The sequence below is a fragment of the Mercenaria mercenaria genome, chromosome 17 (assembly GCF_021730395.1).
Source record: "Mercenaria mercenaria strain notata chromosome 17, MADL_Memer_1, whole genome shotgun sequence".
NCBI lineage: Eukaryota > Metazoa > Mollusca > Bivalvia > Venerida > Veneridae > Mercenaria > Mercenaria mercenaria.
Genome location: NC_069377.1, coordinates 58,528,074 through 58,554,181, shown reverse-complemented (window position 1 = coordinate 58,554,181; position 26,108 = coordinate 58,528,074). Strand labels below are relative to the sequence as shown.

General features: G+C 34.2%; 1 protein-coding gene across 1 annotated transcript in view; it reads left to right on the top strand.

Moving 5' to 3' along the window:
• Nucleotides 1–26,108, top strand: part of LOC123536736 (uncharacterized) — a 52,511-nt gene continuing 26,403 nt past the window's right edge. The window contains exons 1-12 of the mRNA XM_045320117.2: nt 1–236; nt 2,047–2,130; nt 2,975–3,136; nt 3,673–3,791; nt 11,877–12,144; nt 16,060–16,149; nt 17,678–17,827; nt 19,024–19,248; nt 20,235–20,405; nt 20,923–21,186; nt 24,201–24,387; nt 25,624–25,766. Of these exons, the coding sequence (XP_045176052.2) occupies nt 179–236; nt 2,047–2,130; nt 2,975–3,136; nt 3,673–3,791; nt 11,877–12,144; nt 16,060–16,149; nt 17,678–17,827; nt 19,024–19,248; nt 20,235–20,405; nt 20,923–21,186; nt 24,201–24,387; nt 25,624–25,766 (1,921 nt within the window). The 5' untranslated portion in view covers nt 1–178. The remainder of the gene's footprint in view (nt 237–2,046; nt 2,131–2,974; nt 3,137–3,672; nt 3,792–11,876; nt 12,145–16,059; nt 16,150–17,677; nt 17,828–19,023; nt 19,249–20,234; nt 20,406–20,922; nt 21,187–24,200; nt 24,388–25,623; nt 25,767–26,108) is intronic.

Genomic DNA, 26,108 nt, shown 5'->3' with positions numbered 1-26,108 from the left:
ACGGATAGCTTTAATTCAGATTCCAGATAATCTGTCACGCGGTTGTTCAATGATTAGAAGTATAGAGCTAGGAAAATGTAAACAGATGCTGCTGAATTATTAGCGGATATTTTAATTTTTGCTTAATATTTTCTGACTACGGATGAAAAATAGGAATAGTGAATTTTATTCCTGAACAATGGAGCGACAGCAGATTTTGAACATTGTGCTTCTGGCGGCGTTCTTTAACACGATAGGTAAGCGATTACGTGTCTTTAAGATTACGATAACTTTCCTCCTAAAGATTATTTGACACAAATACCATCTTATTTCTTCTATTAATACTACTGAAGCAAAATTATGTTGTTTCGTCCCAATCAACCCGTTAAAAAATTATACATAAACAATTTTATCATTGTCCTTATATAAACCGCTTAGTGGATTGAGGTGGAAAATGCGGACCTTTACCGTGTCTACTCCTTTTAAGGTGTTTCATCCATAAAGAAAACCCCTGTGTAAATGTAATAGAACATATTTAAAACACTAGCCTCTATGTCATAGTGGGTTTCGAGGCCACTTTTCTTCTCCAGGTTACCCTAAACATTAATTTTATTGGTTTGGTTTTAAAATGAAAATCTAATAATTTCATGGTTTCGTCTCTCCTAACCATATCTTCTGTTATAAGTTTTATTATATTTGACTCTGCTACATTTCCGTCAGATCTTAATGCGATTTCGACACAAACAATATTTTACGGCTTTTGATTACATTTTGCGATCGCGGTATAGGACTTGAAAATTAAAATGGGGAGAAAATGTGTAGGTCGCTGGGTAGCTCAGTCGATAGTGTCTGGTTGCACATTTTTCTTACCCTGTGACATAGACATTTATTTTGTCTATAAATGGCTAATAGCAGAAATTTAAATATCAAATCATTTCCTCTACAGATACAGTCCATTACGCAGTTAAACAATACACATGTGGCCTTTAAATTATTAAGTCCAGATATTCTGACGAGGGTTTTCTTTTCTCTGTGTGTGCGTGGTAGGGTGTGCTGAGGAAGGTGGGGTTGGGGCGCGGGGGCGCTTCCTACGATATGCGGGATAGAATAGATTAGACATAGCAGTATTCATCACTATTTGACAATTTGACTATTTCGTGTTTAGGCATATTTCATACACCTATTGAATAGCTGAAAAGTAATATTTTTTAAAGTCTTTCATCAACAACACTATGTTAAACCTTATGACGGTAACGGTTTTCAAAATTAAAGGCTAGCTATCCTTTGTATCAAGACTTTTATTTTAATTATTTTATATCATTACATGATTCCTTACGTAAATCTCCATTTCATAATTTGTGCAACATAGCCGGTCTATATTCAACACACTGATGATGATGATGATAACCGGTCTAAGAAATAAAATAATATAAAAATAAATCTGTAATAAAAAATTTTTGCTCTAATATAACACGTTACATTTATTTAGCCTGCTGACGTCAAGTGATTCTGCCTTTTCGACTAGTGCAGACACAGATTCGCCTGTATGTCGGATCATGGTCTGCGCTTTTCGCTAATCAGTCTGTAAATTTTCAGTGAACATAAATGGTATTGCCCAAATTGAATGATGGACCATTTTAGAAATTTAGCAGACTAAAGATTAATTGATTTTTTTTGTCGTTGAGTAGTCAAAACAAAAGTGCAAGTAGTGCCAAATTGTCAAGTAGTATGTCTAAGCTATTTTCTCCCAGATACCCTCGGGCCCCAAGCCCACACCCCAATAAAAACATAAACAGAAAAAAGAGGGGGCTGTGGGAATGGAAACAGAAATAAAACGCCACCCCACCTAAAATATCCCGGGTACGTCTATGGATCTTCATAATCTAAGGGCTACTCTGCAAAAAACTAAGTGAATAACTTTTATAATTTACAAATGAAAAATGAGTTCGGCTTAAAAAAGAATAGAATGGGAATAATGTAACAAAGAGCTTTTGTACACACGATTTAAATGAAATTCAGGTATTAATCTGTGCATTATTTGATTTAGTATCTTTTGCTTACTTGCAGTCCTTGTTGTTTCTGAGTGTGACGATGCGGACACAAAGAAACATTCTTGTGTAAGTGACGGTAAAACTATAATGATATGTTACGGTAAGTAAAAAAGTAGTTCTTGTTTACAGTTTATTGGTGTATGAACAAGTCAACGGCACTACCAAAAGCATTAATCAAAGATTTTTATCCGATTGTTTTTATTTCTCGTTATTACAAACATGACGCATATCATTTAAAAATTCTGTAAACATGAACACAATTTCAAGAAAATACATTCGAGATATTTTGAGTACGAACTGTTCACAAACTGTTGACATGCTACCCAGATTTATATAAATTTTGCAAGATATCAAAAAAAAAAACAAAAACATTCCAACTGATACTTCTCAAATCATTGATATGATTCCTTAATTAAACAATTACATGAGTTACATCTATTCAATACGTTCACGGTTATCGACGAACTTTTTCTAACGCTCAAATCACAGGTAATCTATGGCTGGACATAAAGCCGCTGTGTTGACTACCTACCGTGATTTGACTTTTATTTCTCCTGTTTGAAATTCTTTACATATACAGTCACCAAATAACCCACAACTTTCGATTTAAATGCTTCTTTACAATACCCAGAATTTGCCGATGGTATTTAAAAAATGGACAAAATAGCTCTCACGCCCATGATATTTTTAACCAACGGAAGTGGATTGAGCCCGGCTTGCGCAGTAAAACGCATGTGCACACCGTGAGTCTCGCTGTTTTAACTATCCTCGCGGATTGTTTCCTTTTCATTGCGGAAATTTTCTGCGTGTGTCAATATATCCACGAAAAAGGGAGGTAACGACTTCTGCAACGTTTTCATCTGTTCAAAATAAATAAAATAATCTTATATCCAAAATTTATTACATGCACTAGTTTAACTAAAAGTGGAAAACAACATTTACAGATGGGACAACTAACGTTACCGGTAACGATGTGCTTTGTATGCATGATAACGAGTGTAACACCACCTACAAGGATGACGTGTGCGGAAAGTGTGATCACAACCCAGATCAATACCCATACAAATCACAGTATAAAGATTGTACCGGCGTATGCTATGAACCTGGTAGGGCATATTTCAATAATTATTTTTACTCATCCGCTACCGGTCTGTTACTGTTATGGTATAATTTGAGTTCGTGCCAAAATTGTTACATCGTACAAAATGGTGTATATCTGTTTCTTATACGGAAATGTATACTCTTACAATTTTACTCCCAGTCAGCGATTCGCATTGTACCACGTGATTGAGCGATTCGCATTGTACTACGTGGCTGCCCAGTCTATTTCCAAATTAGACATAATATTTTCGATCGGACGATGCAACAACTTTGGTCCTCTCGCCCGATACTTTTTTCTTCAGATTGGTACTCGTCCAAATATACCATCGTATTGTATGCAATAATTTTAAACAACCCATTACTAGTGTAAGTTGTGATATGGTGCCATGTATAACATTGACTGGGGTTATTTTTGTGTCAGATCATAGCTTGTACCATTTCGACTCTGCAATACTTATGTATAAACAAAACAGTTAATAACCTACATCGAAATTTGACATATCTCATTATACGAATTTATTAGTTTTTTAAACTTTTCCAGACGAGATGTCATCAATGAAGAAAGTAGACAAGTGTGGTGTTTGTGGCGGCACCAATAGCACGTGCAATCCTACAGTGACACATTTAGATATTGTCTTACTTCCAGACACAGCAAATATCGTGAGATTTTTACAGAAACATAACATATTTAGACTTTTAAGATCACAATGAAGATTTACTACGATTATTCTTTGTGCGTATTTTTCATCCGCTAGCAGTTATATCATCGCATACGTGGTGTCATATCGCATAATTATGTGGAGTCATATCGCATATGTGGTGTCATATTTTAAGTTATCTTCATTAACGTTACAATAGGTATAAGACCACAAAATATCGACCAAGCTAGATATATGGTAAGCATTCTTGATATAAATGGCAGTTTTTGCAGTTAATATTCATATAATATTGTCTCTATACACTAGAAACCTTATTTCGTGAGCAATTTTGTTTAAATGTACACATAATTTATACAAACATATGGTCTTAATGCCTAGTTCACATATCTCTTTAAACCGGAATCGCCGACGGATGAACATGAGCTAACGCTGTTCTAGCACAAAACGTGTAAAAGCTGATAAATGAATACACTGTCACTTTATTAACGTCATTAAATTTCCACGAAATGTGCGGGAAAGTCCGGGTTGTTTTTACTTTGACGTCATTTCCGTTTGAATTATCCGTTTAGGGGCCGAATGACATTTACGCTTTGCCACGGAACGAGCATATATAAAAAGGTGTTTTAACAGCACGTGAGCGCGAGAATCTTTCTGTTAACACACGTTTTCTCTCCTTTTAGGCCTAGAGCTGGAAAGTGAAACCCTCCCCCCTCTAGGGATTTTTGTAGACCTCATTAGTTTTGAAGCCCCTTGTATGTAGATCATATATCTGAATTCTGCCATCTGGCAAGCGGGTTCTCTATGAGTTACAGCCTGTTATTTACGTTACCTTAACAATTATTTAATAAATGATAAAACTGGAATGTGGTGATCTATATAGTAGAAACAACCAAAATCATTAGCAAGTGGATTTAGTGATATGCAGAATATGATGTTGTCAATGTTCTCGTTTAGTTTTGTTCTCTCAATCGATCAATTCATTTTGTAATTTACGTTACCATATGTTTTATAAAAATTCTCATATCAGTTAATTAAATAGGTTTAATTGTCAGAAAATATCAGATATGTCTAAATTATAGTATTTTCAGATACATATTACATTAGTATTTAAGTATTCATCGTTCAGCTGTTTTAAGAACAAGCACGTTACCATTATATACCGTTACTAAAATTCACGATATAATATTTTCATTTCTCAGTCAATAGATTGTTTATTCAATCCTTATAATGATGTTCAAACTTAAATAATTCGAGTAGCTTATCAAGTTCGAACTAGTTTGATATAAAAATGCATACATCACAGCACTGACATTGTAACTTACGTTACAATACGTTACTGAATGTTTATTTGAGTAACTGAAAAGATACACACATACAACCGCTTATCTGTCTAACCAAATAAATTCACACAAATCTAAATTGAGAAACAATTAACCTAAGTCATCATAATCACTGTTTATTTAGTATATAGCGAAAATTATATTGGTCATCTCTACTCAGAGTCATTAGAGTCACATGTTGCTGATGTGTCACAAATAATTTTAGCTAGTTCTTGAAGCACTATATTATCGGAACACCAGTCATATTCAAATAGATTTTCCGATCCAAATTTTTATCCACTTTCATCTACTTTTAGTATAATTGGGTAAATTGATATTTCAGACGTGTTATGTGCATTTTAAGTGACAAATGGCAGAGTGGAAATAGACTCATGCCCATGCCTTTATACTTGCTCGGGACATTGCCAGCACGTACTCGATACTTTGCAAGAAACCTGTCATAATATAAGTCTGTTGATGTTATTATATTATTCAGTTCATAGATTGCACAGACAATATTTACGATGCCATTAAGAGGTCATCTGATCAGCGATGTAAACTACTTCTGCTAATGTTGCAACATACACCTGTTTTTTCTCTACTAAACTGAGCGGTGTTACTTTCGCTGTGCGAACAAAAGCACTGGTTGTTTCAACAAGTCCGACAGTGTATTGCAGGAAAAAAATGAGCAGATTCTTTCTCCTTTGCTTATAAAGATGACATGAGCATTTAAATGGTGTCTCTTATTGCCTGTTCCAGTGTAAAAAAAAAAAAATAACAAAAAAAAACAAAAAAAAACAACAGTATTTCGTATTTTTGAAGACATCACCAATAACACAAACGCGTCTGTATCTGGGGATCTGACTGTGATTTTCGCCTTTCATGTAGTGCTAGTAGTACTGATATCCATGCAATGAATATTATTCTTGTGTCTGCTTCTTCATTTATATAGAAACAATGGTATATAAGGTTAAGCTTGAACCTTGTTCCCATCTTCACTTGTGAGTAAATAACACTTTTCACCATTGGCAAAATACAGTTGTCTTCTTCTTCATCTTTGGTGCAATGGAATCACATTTTCATTGATCGAAAATTAGATTGATCAACTGTGTTTTGTTTTCACTATTTGACATGAATGCTTTTCAGTCACATGGTACTTTGGTTTTCACTCCTGACAAGTAAGAATTTTGGAGAAGATCTACGTCTTCCACGCTGATATGATTTGATCAACTAAGGACTGTAAGTGTCAGTTACAAAATCGACACGAGCTGTCTTAGGTAGTTGACTTCGGCTACGTCTTGGAATATTGCAGGGATGGTTACTTACTAAGCTTTGCAGCAGGGCTTCACTATCAATCAACAAAACAATGTCTTTTTGGATGGCTACAGCCTTTACATAGTGAAGTAGTTTTGACTTGTCTGTTTTCATTGGCATTCCAGTCACAGTGGCTATAACGGCCAGGGGATAGGTCCTAGAGGAAACGAAAGTGTCAATTCTAGATCTGTGTTGTGCTGAACAGCCAAAAGTACCAACTGTCCATACACGTTATGTTCTGCTCTTATCTGTAGTATTTTGTTTTGAGTATTATAACTTCAGCAGTTGCTTTAAGGTCAAGAGTGACTTCTGATTTCACAGGAATACCAGACAACACACAGTAATTTTCATCTTTGTTGTTTTTTTTCAGCCTGGAATGGGTTCGTGAAGGATTTTATGCCATCGTAACCCCGTTAACTTCTTCACTACTTCGTATTATAGTAGGTTATATTTATTTGTGTTGGGACATGTCTTCTCTGTGTATTTCTGCATTCTGAAGTGTTGCTTCAACATACTGGTTCTGTAATGACGTGTCATGCACCAGTGGACATATGCAGCATAGTTTCTATTGAAACCAAGTATGCCAACCTCAGACTTGCATGTCTTTTACTTGTCTGTTCCTTAGTGATATCTACAGCATTTCTCAATGCTGGTACAGAAGACCTAGGTACACTAAAATCATTACTTCGGAGTAGCTCTTCTGCATCTGGATCAATATTCATCAATGTCAACAGGTAAACGAGGAGGTAGCGGGCATCAATATTGCATCAAATGCGAAGAACAACTAAGAGCACAGTTTTTACACAAAGGCTGTATGTAAAACAAAAGCATTAATCTGCGTTGCTTTGATGAGCAACAACATCAAGTGAATTATGTCTACATACATTAATCAAAATTGAGCAGTTTATGCCACTTTCACCATTTCTGATTTCTGATTTGAACTGCCCATTTCTGTTGAAATATTCTTTAAAGTCAGGAGAGTTATTATTTCAAACACCTTTGCATGGACTTTCAGTCCGTTTCTGCAATATTAGTTTCTTCTAAAATGTTTTCCTTGTGGGGTTTTGTCTCTTCAAACTTGCATAGAAGCAAACGCTCAAGAGCTTACATTACAGTCTTGTGTACATTTAGGGCATGGTTGTAGCGTTTACCTGGTAATACTTTATCACGTGAACCATTAGAAAGAATTTCTGATTCTATTACAAGTTCTGTAAGACCATTGCCCTTCATTAATTTTCCTACAGGCCCAAATATAGAGCAGATTGTGTGAAACACACCCATTCTAACAATTATGTTACCAAGTCCATCTCTAGATTGCAGAACCAAAGAATATGCCTTCATAGCAACAGCCGAGTCACATGTCACTATAGTATATTTCTGGCAAACTTCATTACTTGCATCTACTAAGTTTTTTTTATCATAAAGTGGACTGTAATATTATCATTGATTGAATAATTCAAAGGTGCCATATTTATGAAGCAAATTTGAGCACTCATCCTCTGCAAATCATTTCACACACTGGTAATTTATTAGACTAGCTCCTAGACTATGATATATCTTTTTTTTTTGAATTTACATTTTTTATGATTGAATGTAGTGAACTGAGCCAGTCTATATCCTATGTCCAATATCATAGTCTAGTACAATCCGAAAATTCACAAACCTCTTTTTAGGTTTGTTATCAATCAATGTCTAGAACTGACCACAGCCTAACTGATAGAGATCAGTGGTTTACTGCCATATGTTTATGCAATTCATTGATACCATCTGGTAGCTTGGGTTTAGAAAGGCAGGGGTCAGCTGAGTAGAAACGAATTTTCATTTCTCTGTATTGGTACTTGCAGTTAGATTTGAAAATCTGAAAGATACACTTCCTATGGCTTGTCATAAAATGGACATAAGGAATTAAACTGTAATTGAACAATATAGGAGTAGAACAGATATGTTTTTCCCCCGAACTGGTAGAGGAAAAAGTTAGCTTTTTGCGATATTTGTGTTAAAACCTTGAACGTTAATAGACGGAATGCACAAATTCAATAATATAGTGGTGCATTAAAGAATATCCCGGTCCAGGGGCTGAATAATGCATATTGAAGTGTTGTATTTGAAGGACAGTGAAACACACGTACACCGGATATATAAATCTGCAATCTTGCTCTGAGAATATTCGGACAGAATGCTTTCATTTCTTGTTATCCTGTATTCTGTTAGTTAGAAGGTCTATGGCTTTTCTGAAAGATTTTTTAGCTTTAAAAATGTGTATGTAAATACATAAAAGCATATTTTTACATCAAAATTGGTATTTCTGCAGAAGATAGAAACGTCTCAAAGTTAGAAATACATTTTAGCTTATAATTCTTGTAAGTTTCTTATTTGTGCAAATTTCGCATTTAGCCTACTATATTCTTCAGTTAACTCCAGTTAGTTATCTAATGCTTTACAAATCAAGAAAACCCCATACTTGTATTCTTTTTCGTAAAGATTAGCAGAGCCAAATGTCTTAAAATAAAATTAATTGATTTGTGAAAAATATGATGTTAAATAGAGACATTTGGTTTCAAAATGTTTCTGTGTTGACAAGGTAACTCTCCATATTAACAATTAGTTACATATCTTATAAGGTACAGGCATTTGTTCAACTAATCGCCAGTGTAGAGAGGACTGGAAATGGTTGAAAATCTTATGTATACTATAAAGTAATATTATTTGAAATTTTAAGCGCTGGTTATCTTATCTTATTAGACCACTTTATTTGCTATTTAGTTGATAATAGTATAGTTTTATTCATGAAAGGCTTGTTCAATTTACCAAATACTTCATTTTAACGTCAAAAATATTTAATACTCTAAATACAAGTAAGCATTTGATATTTCGCATAAAATATATTGCAGTAGGAAGTTAACATTCTAACTCCGCCCTTTCATTTGAAAAATGCCACATGCCAAAATCAAAATGTTTAATGCAAAATGCTAAATCTTAAACATTAAGCCATAATTGTCAAATGCGATGGCAAAACAATACTGTAGAAAGGACGGAGCGCCATGCTAATTTCCAAATGATAAATGACACATAATTTAATAAAAAGTAACATTTAGCATTAAATAATATGAATTTAGCATAAAGTTATTGGCATTTAGCATTAAAATTGACATTCGGCAATTAGCATGGCGCACAGGCCCTCCATACAAAGCTGAATGCTAACATGCATATGCTATTGTCCGATGTTGGCATGACATGGTAGAACATTCTTCAAATCAGACTTATAAGACATGATGCAGATCTTTATTTCATAAAATCAAAGGTCAATTAGAATTATCTTTCAGCATTATAGACATTAGATATTTGAAATTTTCGCATTTATTATGAGAGCAAGAATATTGTATTTAGCTATTAGCATTAGATATCTGGCAATAAGAATGGTGCACCAGCCTTTCATTATGCATCGCCCTTCAATAGTTTTATTATTTATCAATCTTTGTTAAGAAAATAAAACGTCTTTTTTTGTTTGGTGCTGCAGTGACTGCAGTACGGTGCTTAGTCACTGAATAGAAATAATGTTTTGCTGACACTTGTGTTTCTTTTAATTTTGGTACAGCTTTATCATAATTTTGTCTATATCTGCTGGCTTTCCAATGGGACAAGTCTCAGTTTTATTAACACCTTTGAAATGTTTTTTATGGTAGCAATCATAATCTTCCTTTTTGCCACATAATGTACCAAGCAGTTTTTTTTATCGTTTGAATAAACTTGAACTCAACATACCTTTTAAAATGTGCTTTTGACAATGGCATGCTGTAAGAAGCTTTAAAAAATCCATTCTTCAGTTTCAGAATTTTAATTATTAGAATAATCCTTTAAATCAAATAAACATGTTATTGTTAATAAATACATTTGCAAGATGACCTATCAAGATTTCAAAAGTAGCACAATGGTTTATTCTAGATGAGAATGGTTCTTTAGTTATCTCCATTAAAAATCAGTTAGGTAAACAGATTTATGATGAGCAGCGTAACACATGACCACTAGCATGATGTACCAAATTATCCAAGGGTAATCTAATAGCCATAGGTGCCAATCATCTCTCTGAGAGCATTTCGGATTGTACTAGACTGATAATTTCAACATCAGTCCTGTGTGAAAATCTCTAAAATAGACTGGCTTTTGTCTCTATGAAACTGAATTCGTCAAAAAAGGGAAAAATATAGAAATACAGTTATTATCAGTCTAGTGGCTAGTCTAGTAATTTATTTATTTATTTATTTATTTATTTCATTTTCCACTCAATGAAATCAGTTTCATTTCACTTGAAAAATGATTTTTTTTGTAAATCTTGATTGTAAATTCAGTTTGAAGACAACTATATATGATTTATGTAATAAGTAATTTTCGTTACATAGATTTATATTTTGTAATATATTTATATGTATTAAATTATATAGTACAAATTTATGGAATTTGTACATGTTACATATCTGTTTAAACAAAATATTTTACAATATCCCAAGTTTTTTTCGACTTTTTAAAAAATTATTATAAATATGAAACTCATATTGTCAACATTATATTATTTGATCTTCTTTACTGTACATTACCGCTTATTTTTTCGTAATAACTAGAAATATCTTACAACTGATACAATTATATCAAGCTCTCATCTGTTATAACCGCAACCTCTTTTTTTACATAGACACTTCTTATAAAATATAAAATCACACAGTTATATTTTCTATTTTCGTTACAATTTTTGGTAACGTACATTTGATAACGTAAAGCACATGCCTATAAGTGTCAATTCTACCTGCAAAATGTAAATCTGTATATTCTGTCTTTATATATTGACATATTGTGTAGCTAGTAAACCATTTGTCGCTAACTGTAGTGCCAGTCAGTATTTTCTGGAAATTATTAATGGTAACGTATAAAGTAGGCTGTAACGTAAAAAGAACCCGACTGCCAGAGGGCAGAATTTCTGGAATGATAGCTCATATTATATGCTTTAAGAAAATCATAGCGTAGAAATATCCCTAGATGGGGGGATGGGGGGTTATTGTCAGCTCAAAGTCTATTTAAAACAACCCCGAAAAGTGATATGAACAGCAGTTTTATGCTAGAATAACTATTACAACAGCAATTTTAAAGTGCCGTATAACGACTGTAAAAAGGTCGCCCCATACATAGACTCTTTGTTGTGATATTTTCTGCTTCTGTGAGATCGTGGAGTACATTCAATTTAACTACAATAAACTTCAGTTAAACCAATGATCAAATTGCACAAATCAGGACTTAAATATATTATATACTACATTCTTTAAACAATTTTCATGAAATTCGGCATAAAAGTCTAAGAATAGACAAACTTGCTCAAATTACATAATTATCTTCTGACATTTTTCTGTACACAGTAAATGTCCATTATATCTGACATATGAACAGGTTTATTTTCTTTGTTAAAGACATTCAACATAACTGGCAAAGCCTTGGTAACATCAGATGTTCAAATATTACTACTGACATCGGCGGATTCTCGGGAAAAACGAGAAGCCACAAGCGCCATGGAATTTCCAGAAACATCTGCTGACAATGCCATGCTAACTGACACGGGGGAGTCAACTGATCGTAAGCGGGTAAAACGACGCGTAAAAACGGTTGAAATGGTTTTAGACATTGTCAAAGTCTTCGATGAAACTACAATGGAAATAAGAGTTCATAATATCAATGCAGGTAAGTTCGTACGAAGAACAGTGCATAAAAACGAAGGCTGATAGTTTAACTAGCCTCGAAATTAAGAATGATATTTAGAAACATTTATGTTTTTGTTTATTTTATTTTTTAGAAGCCTTTGACCGTTCAAAATGAACTCTTGTAAATGCTGGGCGGACAAACACTAACTTCTCTAAATCTAATTATCTCGAGCGCTCGACAAAAGGTGTCGCGCGCTTGAGATAAGATGTCGTGCGACCAAAATAATATGTCAAGCTCTCGAGATAAGATGCCGTGTGTTACACCTCAAAATGGTATCAACGCATTTTGGTAGTCACTACCAAAATTCGGCGAGTTGTGGTAGCGACAAAATGCGTTGCAAGGGTTAATGATGTGTTAAGGATCATGGAATGGAACGTATTTTGGTAGTTTTTTCTACATCAGGGGCTGTGCTCATTTTTACAATACGCACAAGAGAGAGAGAGAGAGAGAGAGAGAGAGAGAGAGAGGAGAGGGGGGGGAGAGAGAGAGAGAGAGAGAGAGAGAGAGAGTGTGTGTGTGCGTGCGTGCGTGCGTGCGTGCGTGCGTGGTGTGTGTGCGTGTGTGTGTGTGTGTGAGATATATATATATATATATATATATATATATATATATATATATATATATATATACATGTATGTCCGGCTAATTCAGCCTATCTCTCCGTTTTTTAATGTTCCCAGCTTAAAGCACCGGTACACGCGAAGCCCTATTTCATGGGAAGAACCACAACCGGTTCTGCTTAATAGCATCATCTATATTTCGTATTACTCAGAATATGATTCTTGTTAACAAGAAAAAATATCTTTGATTATTTCTTTTTCCAGTTTAATTGACAACATCGTTTATGTTCAAAAGAACATGCTGTTCTCTCGGGTATTTAGAAGTGGTTTCACTAATTCAAGTTAACTAATCAATACAGTTGTTTTGATGTTCATATGACTTGTTTATGAAACAAAGCAGCGACCACTCCATTGACGTAGGTGATAACGAAAATATATCAATTTAGTCTAGCGAAACGTTGTAAATAATAAATTGTTTTGATTATTTATCAGTTGCAAATCAACTAATAGATACCTGAGAGCATAATTTATCCTTTTGAATGTAAGAAATACCATTTTAGAAGCATATGAAAGAAGTCTCGTCTCCTTATTTGTTAATGTCCTATATATATCTAAAGTACAAGCTCAAAAAATTCAGTCAGTATAATGTACGGAATCTTAGCGGTGCCATGGATGGAGAAGTAACTTGTTTCTATGCTGTACGGCATGACTGGGTCCATTCTTTGAAGATGGCTTAAATACAATTACAATTGTCATAAGTAAAACATTTAACATAAGAAGTAAATAGCTTTTTTTTTTTTTTTTTTTTTTTTTTTAAAGTTTGTTATATTTACGATCCGTGTTCATAAACAGACAGTATTTTCTTGCTGGAGTCAATTTTTTATTTTGCAAGCACAACGAGAGTTTTTGCGACCACATTCTCCTTTGTGTTTCTCTTCAGTCGATTTTTTTTTCATTGTTTTTAATATAAATTACGCTATAGAAAATTTAATAATTACGGTCCGCCTGGATGCTCGAATCCACGATGATAAAAGTTGGAACGACAGTGAATACAAAGATCAATACACAAAACTACTGTGATGAAAAACAAAATATGTAGCAACGATGCAAACGGTGGAGATCAAAATAACGAGAGTCAAAATGCGATATGACAATGATGAAAATACGACATCACGAAACAAAGACATAGTTTTATAATTCTTTTCTCGTTTTCACCATCGTGTTTTCGCCTGCCATCGTCGTGGTTTCGACTTTCATATCATTATAATAATAAACACAGATATTTAATTTCTTTAAAGGTACTGACCTCCAGATTTTGGCTAAAAATGATTTTTCTTTCAAATTGAAGTTTGGACATATTATGGACATTAGAAAATGAGTTTTTGTTTCTAAACTATTTTTAAAAATGCCAAAATCAAGAAAAAAATATGACCGCGTCGGGAATCGAACCCGAACAGCCGCGGCAATAAAGAATTTACCGCTGTCGTTACCAATACCGCTATGGAGGATTCAGTGTTGACTACAACTTAAATATAGATATTTATAATCGAGGCAGTTTACATCGAGTAAACCGTAACAAACGCTTTTCGATTTTCATCGTAAAAAGTAGGAAAAATAACTAATTCTCATATGATTCCATGTAATTAAGTTTCAAATAATATAATATAATATATTGTTAGGATGGACCGAGGGCAAAACGCTAAATAAGAAAAACACTAAAAGTTTACTATCTTTATTTTTACACTCAACCTGGTGTAAAAGTATGTCAATATTTATTTATACAACAGTAATATATAAAAATACTATTCATTGACAAATACCTGTACTTTCTGAGTATTGTTCATGTTAAATATTTGTATATCTTCTTCATGGTCTATCTTATCTATTCTTTATCAATTTCTATCTTTCTTCTATAGTTAGATCAAATTCCAAACAACAACTGATGACCATTTAATATTCGGGCTATTTATATAAATATTTTGTTTACATTGTGATGTCATCCAAAATTAGGTTTTCCCGTAAAAACTGGGTCACCCTCCAGAATTCTGGGAAACAAAATGGCGGACATTCATAACGTTGTTGCAGGAGCAACTTTATACAATTATTACAAGATAATTCATAAATGACTGAAATAGAAATTACGGATATTACTTAAGAAGGTACATTTCTAAATGTTATTATCAACACGTTTTCTAAATATTTTCACCGAGAAGTATTATTTTTAATTGAAAATACATTACATAAAGTAGGTGGGGAACAGCACATCAATATTTTAAGAAATATAGCGTTTATCTAAAAACATCTTCTTTTTGTAGTCAAACGATCTGGAGGCCAGAGCCTTTAATCTTCCCATTTATATTACAGGGTTCATGCCTTGTTTAACTGGTTTCATATTAATACCAACGTGCTATCTTACGTTCGTACATGCTAGATAGACCGAAACCCTAAAACATCACGTTTCAGCTTGCATAGACAAGTTTAAACAAGAAATATTTCTAAAAAAGATGGCCGGTGAATTGTAATAAGACAAGAAGTTTATGAGGTTTTCATATCATTTGTGTTATTCTATTATCTATCTAATATTTTGCAAATAGCAAAACTAAACACGACACTTTAAATGGTTTTCTTTTAATTTTTCACAAAGGTTTCGTAGGGGTGCAATTTTGTTTCGTTTTTTTTTCTACGACGAATAATTACAGCAGTGGTCTGGAAGTCACTTCTCTTTCTAGAAGACATTTATCGATCGGCTACTCACATCTTTTTCAGGTCTCTCTGTAATTGATATCTGTTGGTATTTGAACAGGTTTTTATTATATTTATTAAACTTACTAATCATTTTTAGATATATCAATATTCTGCTAAATATACTTAGCGAAATGTTGCTTTAAAACTGTAAACAGCGTCATTAAGGATAAACGCTTTGTCTGACATTTCACTCAGCGTTGTAAAAATATAGACACGCAGAGTATTGCATAAAATTTCACTTTGATAAATTATCTATAATGCGTTATCAAGTAATCTGATTTGCAAACTTAAGTCACTTGGCATGGGTTAGTCCAGGTCACGAATTCGTTCTTAGAAAAAATAAATTCTAAGTTTACTGAAAGTGTCTAGAGGCAGTATGTTGACTGGTTAGAGAAATGGGACAATGCGTACTATTTGCAAAATATATGAATCCAAAAACGCAAAATACTGCGAGGACCTATCTTACAGGATTGCAGACTGGGTTTGACATATGTATAGAGTTCAAGATAACTTAATGTACCATTCGAAATTGTATGCAATATAGCATTGTATACGTACTGTACAGAAACACAATTTATTGTATTCAAAGGTACATGCGAAGTGGGAGCCAGATCTGGAGATGATGGCGAGGATTTTGTAAACCATACAGGGCCAGTATTAACAGTGTATGCCGAATTAGGTCAGTGTTATTTAAATACACTCCCAGTACTGTTTATTGATAAAACTGTTTGTGCCACATCACGGATCAACACATCTGTGTTAAGCAGACATTGCTTGTTTTCTTACTCATAGCTACGTCAAACATTAGTAAAACCCGTGTTCTTTTAACCCCTAGAAAGATTCTTATAATAGTAGTAAACAACTTGAAAATTCAGTTATGAAAAAAAGCAGAACATACTGTTGTTTAAATAAGTATTTTAAAAAGCTATAACATTCATGACTGTGTATACACCATTATTATCTTGATCTAACGTTCATGTTGTCCAGACATATACTGGCGTTCTCTTTTTATGCCCAACCTCAAAGAAACCGGGATATCTTGCTTTGCACCTGTCGGTCGAGTCTGCCAGTCGGAATGTCGGTCCGCCAGTCGGTAGAGTGGAGGGTTTCCGCCTTATAACTTGAGAACCACTTTACCCAGAATATTCAAACTTAGTAGCATGATTGGGCTTATAAAGCTGATTATCCCTATCGTGTTTTAGTCAGTAGGTTCAAGGGTCAAGGTCAAAGGAACCTGAACTTTCAAAACGGTTTCCTCCCAGTCACATGAGAACCACCTGACACAGAACTTTCAAACTTGGTCCATGATTGGGCTTATAATGTAGATGAACCTTATTGTTCTTTGAGTCAGTAGGTCAAAGGTCAAGGTCACAATGGTTTGAATCTTGAAAACGGTTTCTGCCCAATAACTTGAGAATCATTTGACCCAGAACATTCAAACTTGATAGCTTGACTGCGCTTGTAAAGTAGACGAGCGTTATTGTTTTTTTGGGGGATCAGTAGCTCAAAGGTCAAGGTCAAGGCCACAGGGTCCTGAACCTTGAAAACGGTTTCTGTTCAATAACTTGTGATCCACTTAATTTAGAACCTTCAATCTTAATGGCACGATTTGGCTTAGAAACTAAATGATCCGCTTTGTTTTGGGGATCAATAGGTCAAAGATCAAGGTCACAGTGGCCTCGCGACCACGCACTGTTAAACACATTTTTACATATGCGTAATCAAACAAACTTGAAATTTCAACGCATTTCGAGGACATTTAATGGCATTGATAGACAATATATCCAGTTTCAGTTTTTTACACGTTTTCAGGCTAGAATTGCATTCACGCATGTTCGTTTCTAGTTATATATCTGCAGAATCCCTCGGGATACGTTATTACCCTTACAAAGGGATTCTGCAGATGTTACAATACGAATAAAATGCGTTGTAACAACATTGGAATACCTTCAAGTTGTTCTTCAAATGAGTTTAAAACATAAGATAACATAACATAACATAGTATAATATAATATCGTTATTATTGTCAGTATTGTTTATTTAATGTCCTCCACAATGTGAAGATTGCACATAGTAATAAGTATACAAACACGAGAAAGAAACAGTACAAAAGACAATTTTCCAGTCACATTAACGCATATAACTCAAACGCACATTTAATATATATATTTGCATCAATTGTATCCTTTTTAATTTAAACGTTTCAGATTACACGATAGCCAGCATGTCACCAACAGAGCAGGATTTAGACGATACAAAGGAAGTAACTGTTACATTACAACTTGAAACGACGTCAAAAGATCTCAGCATGGGGAGCATCTATGATATAACACAACAATTTAAATGTTACTTTAGCGGTAATAAAGTTTACCATATCTGACCTTACACTTTTTTTTTCGTTTGTTGGGTTTAACGTCATACCTACCCAGTTATTGGTGACTTTCAAGCGTTTGATGGTGCAGGAAGAACCCTGGTGCCCTTCCGAGCATTATTTCATCACGGGCAGACACTTGGGTAGAACCTCTGACCTTCCGTAACATACCCACTGTAAACTGCAAAACGTTCTTGTAAATTAATAAAAGCACTGTCTTGAAACCATTAAAGCAAAACATTATAGATTACAACTACAATTATAATTTAAGATCTTGATATGCAGGATAATTACTTTAATTGATGTACACTAATATGGAACGCCGGGACTGTCTGATGTGATCAGCTATAGTTTCATTATGTTAACTTACAGTATTAACTTGTTTAAAACCGTGTTATTTTGACAGTTTGCTGTACGGTCTTGTCTACTCACCATACTATCTTGTCAAACAGACATGCCGTTATGTTAACATACAATATTAACTTGTTTAAATCTGTATTATTTTGTCCATTTGCTATACTGTCTTGTCTGCTGATTATATTATCTTGTCAAACAGACATGTCATTATGTTAACATACAGTATTAACTTGTTTAAAGCTGTGTTATTTTGTCCATCTGCTATACTGTCTTGTCTACTGATCATGTTATCTTGTCATTATGTTAACATACAGTATTAACTTGTTTAAGTATGTGTTAATTTGTCCGTTTGCTATACAAATCGCCATATATGATGAGTAGACAAGACAGTATAGCAAATAGTCAAAATAACACAGCTTTAAACAAGTTAATACTGTATGTTAACATAACGGCATGTCTGTTTGACAAGATAGTATGGTCATGTGGACAAGACAGTACAGCAAACTGTCAAAATAACACGGTTTTAAACAAGTTAAGACTGTAAGTTAACATAATGAAACTATAGCTGATCACATCAGGCTGTCCCGGCGTTCCATATTGCACCTCTTGTCGTTAAGGTCTGTACCCAATTTCGTACTGCTTGCTTAAATGGAGTTTTATGTTTATTTACAAAATGTGTCACAAGGATGGGATATTTTGAATATCAATACATATTTGTATAACGCATTTATTGCTTTTAACAATTGTGATTTTAGCAGCTGATGCATTTTCATTCTATGCCATTAATTTCACTACTTTCAAAGCTTAATTTCTTTACTTTTCTAGGTAGTATGGACGTAACTCTTACGTCAGCTGCTCACTCGTCTGCTGTCGGTACATTTGATAGTTCCACATCAGCACTTGAATGTAGCCTGCGTATACCCGATAGCTCAAAAGCAACATGGGTGTGCCCGTCGTTTAATAATATTCACTTGGTTGGCTGTTTGAGAATTGCTTTCTACGAGCGTGCCCCAGTTCCTGTTGAGGACACCTTGTTTTTCATTGAGACGGGTATGTTTTTCAAGTTAATAACAAACTTGCCACAAAGGACAATTGAAACAGTTGTTGAAACGCACGTGCACACGTTTACATTAATAAACTTAGTTGCAATACAAATCTCTCCATCATATCTTATCAGGCTTATTAAAAAAAATCAAAAAGAAGTTTAATTTTCCCGCTTTACAAATTTACAGTTGATTGTAGAAAAAGTAATATAACATGCCTGGAAAACAACAATGTTGGTACGAACCAGCACTGATCTCAGACGCACGGCACGCGCAACTTGGTCAGGAATTATGCTGTTGCAACTTTCATCAATTTCAATAGGCTTTTAAAAAGCGAAAATGAGCCTGACCAGACTGCGCGATGCGCAGGCTGGTCTGATCCATGCTGGTCGCAAACCCACTATGTTGGTTTTCTCATGGCACGGCTCATATAATATGTGGTGGATGTCAACAGAATGTATTTGGATACGAATCCTAGTTTAAAGGCACTGACCTCCAGATCGCACGGCAACAAAGAAACAAAAACATTTCGAGGTAGCAGGAAATTATAGGCGTTGGAACTTAGTCACTGACAGATTTTATGTTATGGTAAAACTTACTTGTTATTACTTATTTTTCCATAAAAAAATAAAAGCATTTATAACTTGGTACCGTAGGTAAACTGCTTTATATATAACGGTCGTTAGGTACGTATCACTGGTTAAGACGCGGGAAAGTTTTTTTATTGCTTAGGCGGCCCGTGTTCGATTCCCGACTTGGGTATGTCTTTTTTCTTGATTTGGCATTTTTGTGATAGTTTAGAAACAGAAATTGATGTTCAAATGTTCATAATATGACCAAACATGATCATTTTTAGCCGAAATCTGGAGGTTAGTGTCTTTAAAGTAACTATTTTCTATAGTATACAGTATTGTTCTATCTTGATTAGGTATAGACAATGGTGATGACAATCTGCTTCATATGCAATACTAATGTATCCTTATCTAAATCTAGCTGACGGCCTGTATGTAGACTTTGACAAAGCAGTATCATTTAGTACTGGGGAACCATGTTCAGTATATTTTACTGAAATAAGCACGCTCGGCGCAGATCCAAGATGTTATTTCAATGAAGAGGGTAATCGACTTTCAGTCATGTTTGGGGATGGCAACACGGTGAGTCCAGGTGAGTACGTTCCTATGAAAATGGAAACATTTATTTCAACGTTGATGAGTCTGTTTTTCACTTCAAAGTTGCATTGTCAAGGAAAATTTATAAAAACTGGTATAACGTATATTTTACCAATCTCAAACTTAGGTGATAGTTTCTTTTAGAAGAAGGTAATGTATAAGTTTGTCCTTGTAGATTAGTGGTTTGTAATCTGGACAAACACTTATTAAGCTAAACCGGATGTCTTCCTTCTATCAATTTTATTTTATACTACATTTAACAAATATTCAAGGCCTTCGGGTGGTTTATCGTCTAATTTCCCACGGTTCAGATGCGTAGGAATTGAACCACGAGGGCGTTAAACTGAGTTGTTAAACACTGAAACATCGTGAAATGATTCGTATTTAAACAGGCCCTGGAAGAAATGGCTTCATATTTATACTAGGAGTTTATATTTCATATACTCTTGTCTATTTACAAGAAACTATTTAACTAGATTTATTATGCTTGACGTTACAATTGTTTGTTGCAGACGACACTTTAGAATTGAAGGCAGGTTTGATGCCACCTGACGGGGAATTCAAACGTCAATCACAGGCTGTTACACTGACACTCAAAGTATCCCTTGTCACCTGGAATGTCACTGATCATATTGACATAGCAACGCTTGGGGCCTGGCCGGAAATGCTCACAGCGTCTGCTGAAAGTCCAATAAACTTGAACATAGAAGAAGTGAACCGGCCAAACGACAGATCTCCTAAATCTATAATTTGGACTGTAAACGGTGCAGAACAAGGTAGTTATAAAGAACCGAAAGAAATGTTAAGAACTTATATTTTTAAATGAACTAATGCACACATTTTAAGTGAAAAATAACTTATCTCAAAATTCCATAAAAAGTGAGTACTCTTAAAGTGACTAATGGCACAAACTTATTGACAGATATTCTTATATATAACCAAAATATTGTGCAGAAGGTAGTAAACCGTTGCAACGCTTTTGAAATAATGCAGAAAATTTACATTCTTCCTGCATTTTTAACAATATCTAACTTTAATTTTCACACATTTTATCATTTTTCAGTGTCATATATAGAGAATATTAGGTTACTGTCTTATAAATTTAAATTTATTAAGTGAGTCGGAGAAAATACAAAAGTCGAGGCTCTGCCGAGACTTTTATTTTTTCGTAGACGAACTTAATAAATTTGAATTTATAAGACAGTAACCTAATGTTCTATTTATCCTACTTTCTGATATAAAATCATTCTTTAATTAAAATTCAAAATTTACCACCAACTTGATCTGAGTCTGTCTTGCACAGAAATTAATACGCCCCACCATTACACAAACAGGTCTTTAAAATGAAAAAATTATAAAATTAGAGCCGAAAAACAAAGGCTAACCTTGTTCTGCTTTGTGTCTGACTTCTCTGTTCTGCTGAACATTAAAGAATAATTTTAATTTGCTGCCAAGTGAAGTTTTGTCCGAAGTTCAGTTGAATGTCGGATTGCCCATCCTCACCAAGCAAACGATTGACGAGACTTATATACACGCCATATCGCCGCTTGACAAAACGAATAGGCAAACCGTTTCCTCGATGATTTTATTCAATAACACTCCATTACAGATGCAATATATTCCTAGATCGACGAGAAGAAAGCTAAAATTCTAAACAAACGCTATGGATAAACATGAGTCACTTTCTGTTTCTCCGAGCGTTTCCGTTATAAAAACTTTTTGTAGTAATTGCAAGTACGGTATGCATACACTATACATTTGTGATGGTCTCACATACCTAATAAAAGCGCGTTTATGAAAATAATTGCATAAATATGTCTTTTAGCAGTTATTCTCAAAAACAAGATGGCGTCGTTTTAAAAAAAAATCCAAAAAGTAGTCCGCCAAGCTTTATTTAGTCACTGACCAGATAAAGCAAAATTTATCTGACCCCTTGATTTTTGCATTTATTTTGCATGAAGGTAGGATAAATACATTTTATCCTACCTTCATGCAAAATAAAGGCAAAAATCAAGGGGTCAGATAAATTTTGCTTTATCTGGTCAGTGACTAAATAAAGCTTGGCGGACTACTTTTTGGATTTTTTTTTTAAAACGACGCCATCTTGTTTTTGAGAATAACTGCTAAAAGACATATTTATGCAATTATTTTCATAAACGCGCTTTTATTAGGTATGTGAGACCATCACAAATGTATAGTGTATGCATACCGTACTTGCAATTACTACGAAAAGTTTTTATAACGGAAACGCTCGGAGAAACGGAAAGTGACTCATGTATAGCGTTTGTTGAGAATTTTAGCTTTCTACCCGTCAATCTAGGAATATATTGAATCTGTAATAGAGTGTTATTGAATAAAATCATCGAGGAAACGGTTTGCCTATTCGTTTTGTCAAGCGGCGATATGGCGTGTATATAAGCCTCGTCAATCGTTTGCTTGGTGAGGATGGGCAATCCGACATTCAACTGAACTTCGGACAAAACTTCACTTGGCAGCAAATTAAAATTATTCTTTTATGTTCAGCAGAACAGAGAAGTCAGACACAAAGCAGAACAAGGTTAGCCTTTGTTTTTCGGCTCTAATTTTATAATATTTTTATTTTAAAGACCTGTTTGTGTAATGGTGGGGCGTATTCATAATTTTAACATGTCCAAAACATTGCAGAATGATACCAGTTTCACTTGGGTATTGATTACATTTTACTCGGACTTTATCATAGACTCCCTGTTTAAAATCTCAAACTTTAAACTAAAATAAAGGTATTAAATCCATATAATTTTTCAATGAAACTTCAACGTTTTGTTGTTTGTAGCAACATCTGGGGCATGTGCAGTGAAAAATCTAAATTTAATTGCTAAAATAGTGTGATATTTATTTCTGAAGTCACTATATTTTCATTGTAAATATACTTCGTTATACCCAAGTGGAAACTGGCAGGTACTCGAAAATGCAGCTCTCTGATTGGTCAGTTAGAACCCCTTATGTATGGTGATGTCATGATAAAGTTATGAATTAATTTCTGTGCAAGACAGACTCAGATCTAGTTGGTGGTAAATTTTGAATTTTAATTAAAGAATGATTTTAGATCAGAAAGTAGGATAAATAGAACATTAGGTTACTGTCTTATAAATTTAAATTTATTAAGTTCGTCTACGAAAAAATAAAAGTCTCGGCAAAGCCTTGACTTTTATATTTTCTCCGACTCACTTAATAAATTTAAATTTATAAGACAGTAACCTAATATTCTCTATCAATGCCAAGCTTGATAGTAATGATCATATTGAAATGTTCACTCAAATTGTGGGCGAGTAGTTTTAAGGATATAACATTTATTCATTATACATAATATCTTCAACATACATGTATATGGTTAACCTATTGGATGAATTGTCACATAAAAGTATATGATATGGTTTTCGGCATGATGCGTACTAGTAAGCTCAGGTCATTTATTAGCGAGGCGACCAGTGTCATTTGCAGCGCTATTTTCGAAACACCAGCCTACCTAAAGGCAGCTGGAAGGAGTTTTAATTCAAACCAGACTCCTGTTTACCATAACCCTTAAATTATTATAAAAAGTATCTATTGTGCTTGGACACCTGATTACCCATTATCTGATTACTGAATGCATGACGACTTCGCTTTGTCCAGTAAAACTGTTTACAAAAAGTATTACCTTTTGACATGCAAAGAAATTTTATTGTTGATCAAATTCGGATATTAACACAATTTCACGCAATTTAAGATTTCCTTGTAACATTCAGCAAAAAAAATGTTCTGTACGGCACAGATTCTGCAAAAGACAAGTTCAAACTCGAACTAGATGTCTCGGAAACCGGGGAATACAAAATAATGGTGTCTGCAACAGATTTTCTTGGCGGCGAAAGTGTTATACGACATACGATTAATAAAACAGACCTTGATATGCCGACTGTCGTATTTACAGACGGACGTTTTATTATTCATCCGAACGAAGAGTATGTTCTCGCACATTTTGTTTATTTCTGTTTCTTATTTCAGTCAGCATTTGCAAAGAAAAAGTTAAACTTGTGGAAAAAGCGTGATCCTTTTCGGACCATATTCGAACCCAGCTTTGAATCCATCCTTCATGTTTTCGTATCAGTTTTGTTTTTATTTTGATTTCGCCGTATATGTGAAACCTTTCTTTTGCCAAAAAGCATTCTTTTTATTCGTCTCGTTATTGCTGTATATACGAATTGTTTTAAAGCATTTTTTTAAATTTTTGGTTTCGCTGCATATGGTAATTGACCTTACAAAACGAAGCTTTAAATCGTTAAGAGTTGGACGTTCATCTCACATATTACGTTTACAATATAGAAATTGTTTACTAAACACAATTTGTTGATTCTAAGTAAAATTCTATTAGGTTAATTCCTTTTGGTATGTTCTTGTAAGCTGCCTTTAACTTGTGTCTTCCATTCAAATTTTAGTTTAGCAAGACAGTATTAAACATGGTTAAATATGGATAAGTTCAATAATATCATGAGGTGTTTCAAATATCATTGTTCTAAATATTTACATTACACTCTTTCATATATGTGTATGTATAATTAAAATGCTTTCCAGAATACAATGTTTGCAGCACTGAAGAAAGAGGTATTCTTTAAGCTTAGGTCTTAAGGCACTGGACCTGTGGTGACACTCGTATAAATTCAGTGGGATTTAGTATTTTCATTAAGGCATTCATTGCACTAACATCAAGCTCGACGTAAATCTGGCTTACAATGCTGGAATTGCACACGGAAAATATGTAATTTGCCGTTGTCATTACGGATCCATTACCTTAACCTTTACCCTGCTAAATTTCTAAAATGAACTGGTCTATCGCTCAATGTGGACAATACCACTTATTATTCGAAGGGGTGTTCACTAAATATTTACTGACTGAATAGCGAACAGTGCAGACCATGATCAGCCTGCACAGGCTGATCTTGGTCTGCACTTGTCGCAAAGACAGAATCATTTGCCAACAGCAGGCTAAAGGTTAAATAGTATGAACACAACACGATGGTGAATTCCATATTTGCATTGTATAATTATAATATTACATACGTTTGCCTTTGTGGTATTTATATTACACTGTTGTGTTTATTATTTCTAAAACCACCAAAATTAGTGACTAACGTATGGACATGTATACATACATTCTAGCCAATAATATGTTTAGACTGTTGATTTTGTCGCATTTTCAGCTTTACTATCTCCACAACAATACAATATCCAAGAGATGGTAGCTCGGCAACAGATTATAACTTTCAGTGGAAGAGGAATGGAACGAACGTAAATGGAAAATACAGTTATCAGTCTTCAAAGGGGGAAATTACTATCGAAATGTGTACGTAGCAGTGATAAAAACGTATTGATGAGTTACTAACATATAAAAAGAGGCAGGACCAAAGTTCTTTACATCGGTTCCGCTTTTTGCATTGTTTTCTCTTAAATTTAACATTTCTTATACCTTCGCAAATGCATTATCTTTGCTTCATAATTCCAGAAAAGTTACAAAAGAAACTGTTCTTTGTTGCTATTTAGAGCTAAGCTTTTTAGGCTCACTTATTGTGATCGCTCGATGTCCGGCGTCCGTCGTCTGTCTGTCGTCTGTCGACATTTAGTTTGTGTATGCGATAGAGGCGGTATTTTTCAACTGATCTTCATGAAATTTGGTCAGAATGATTAT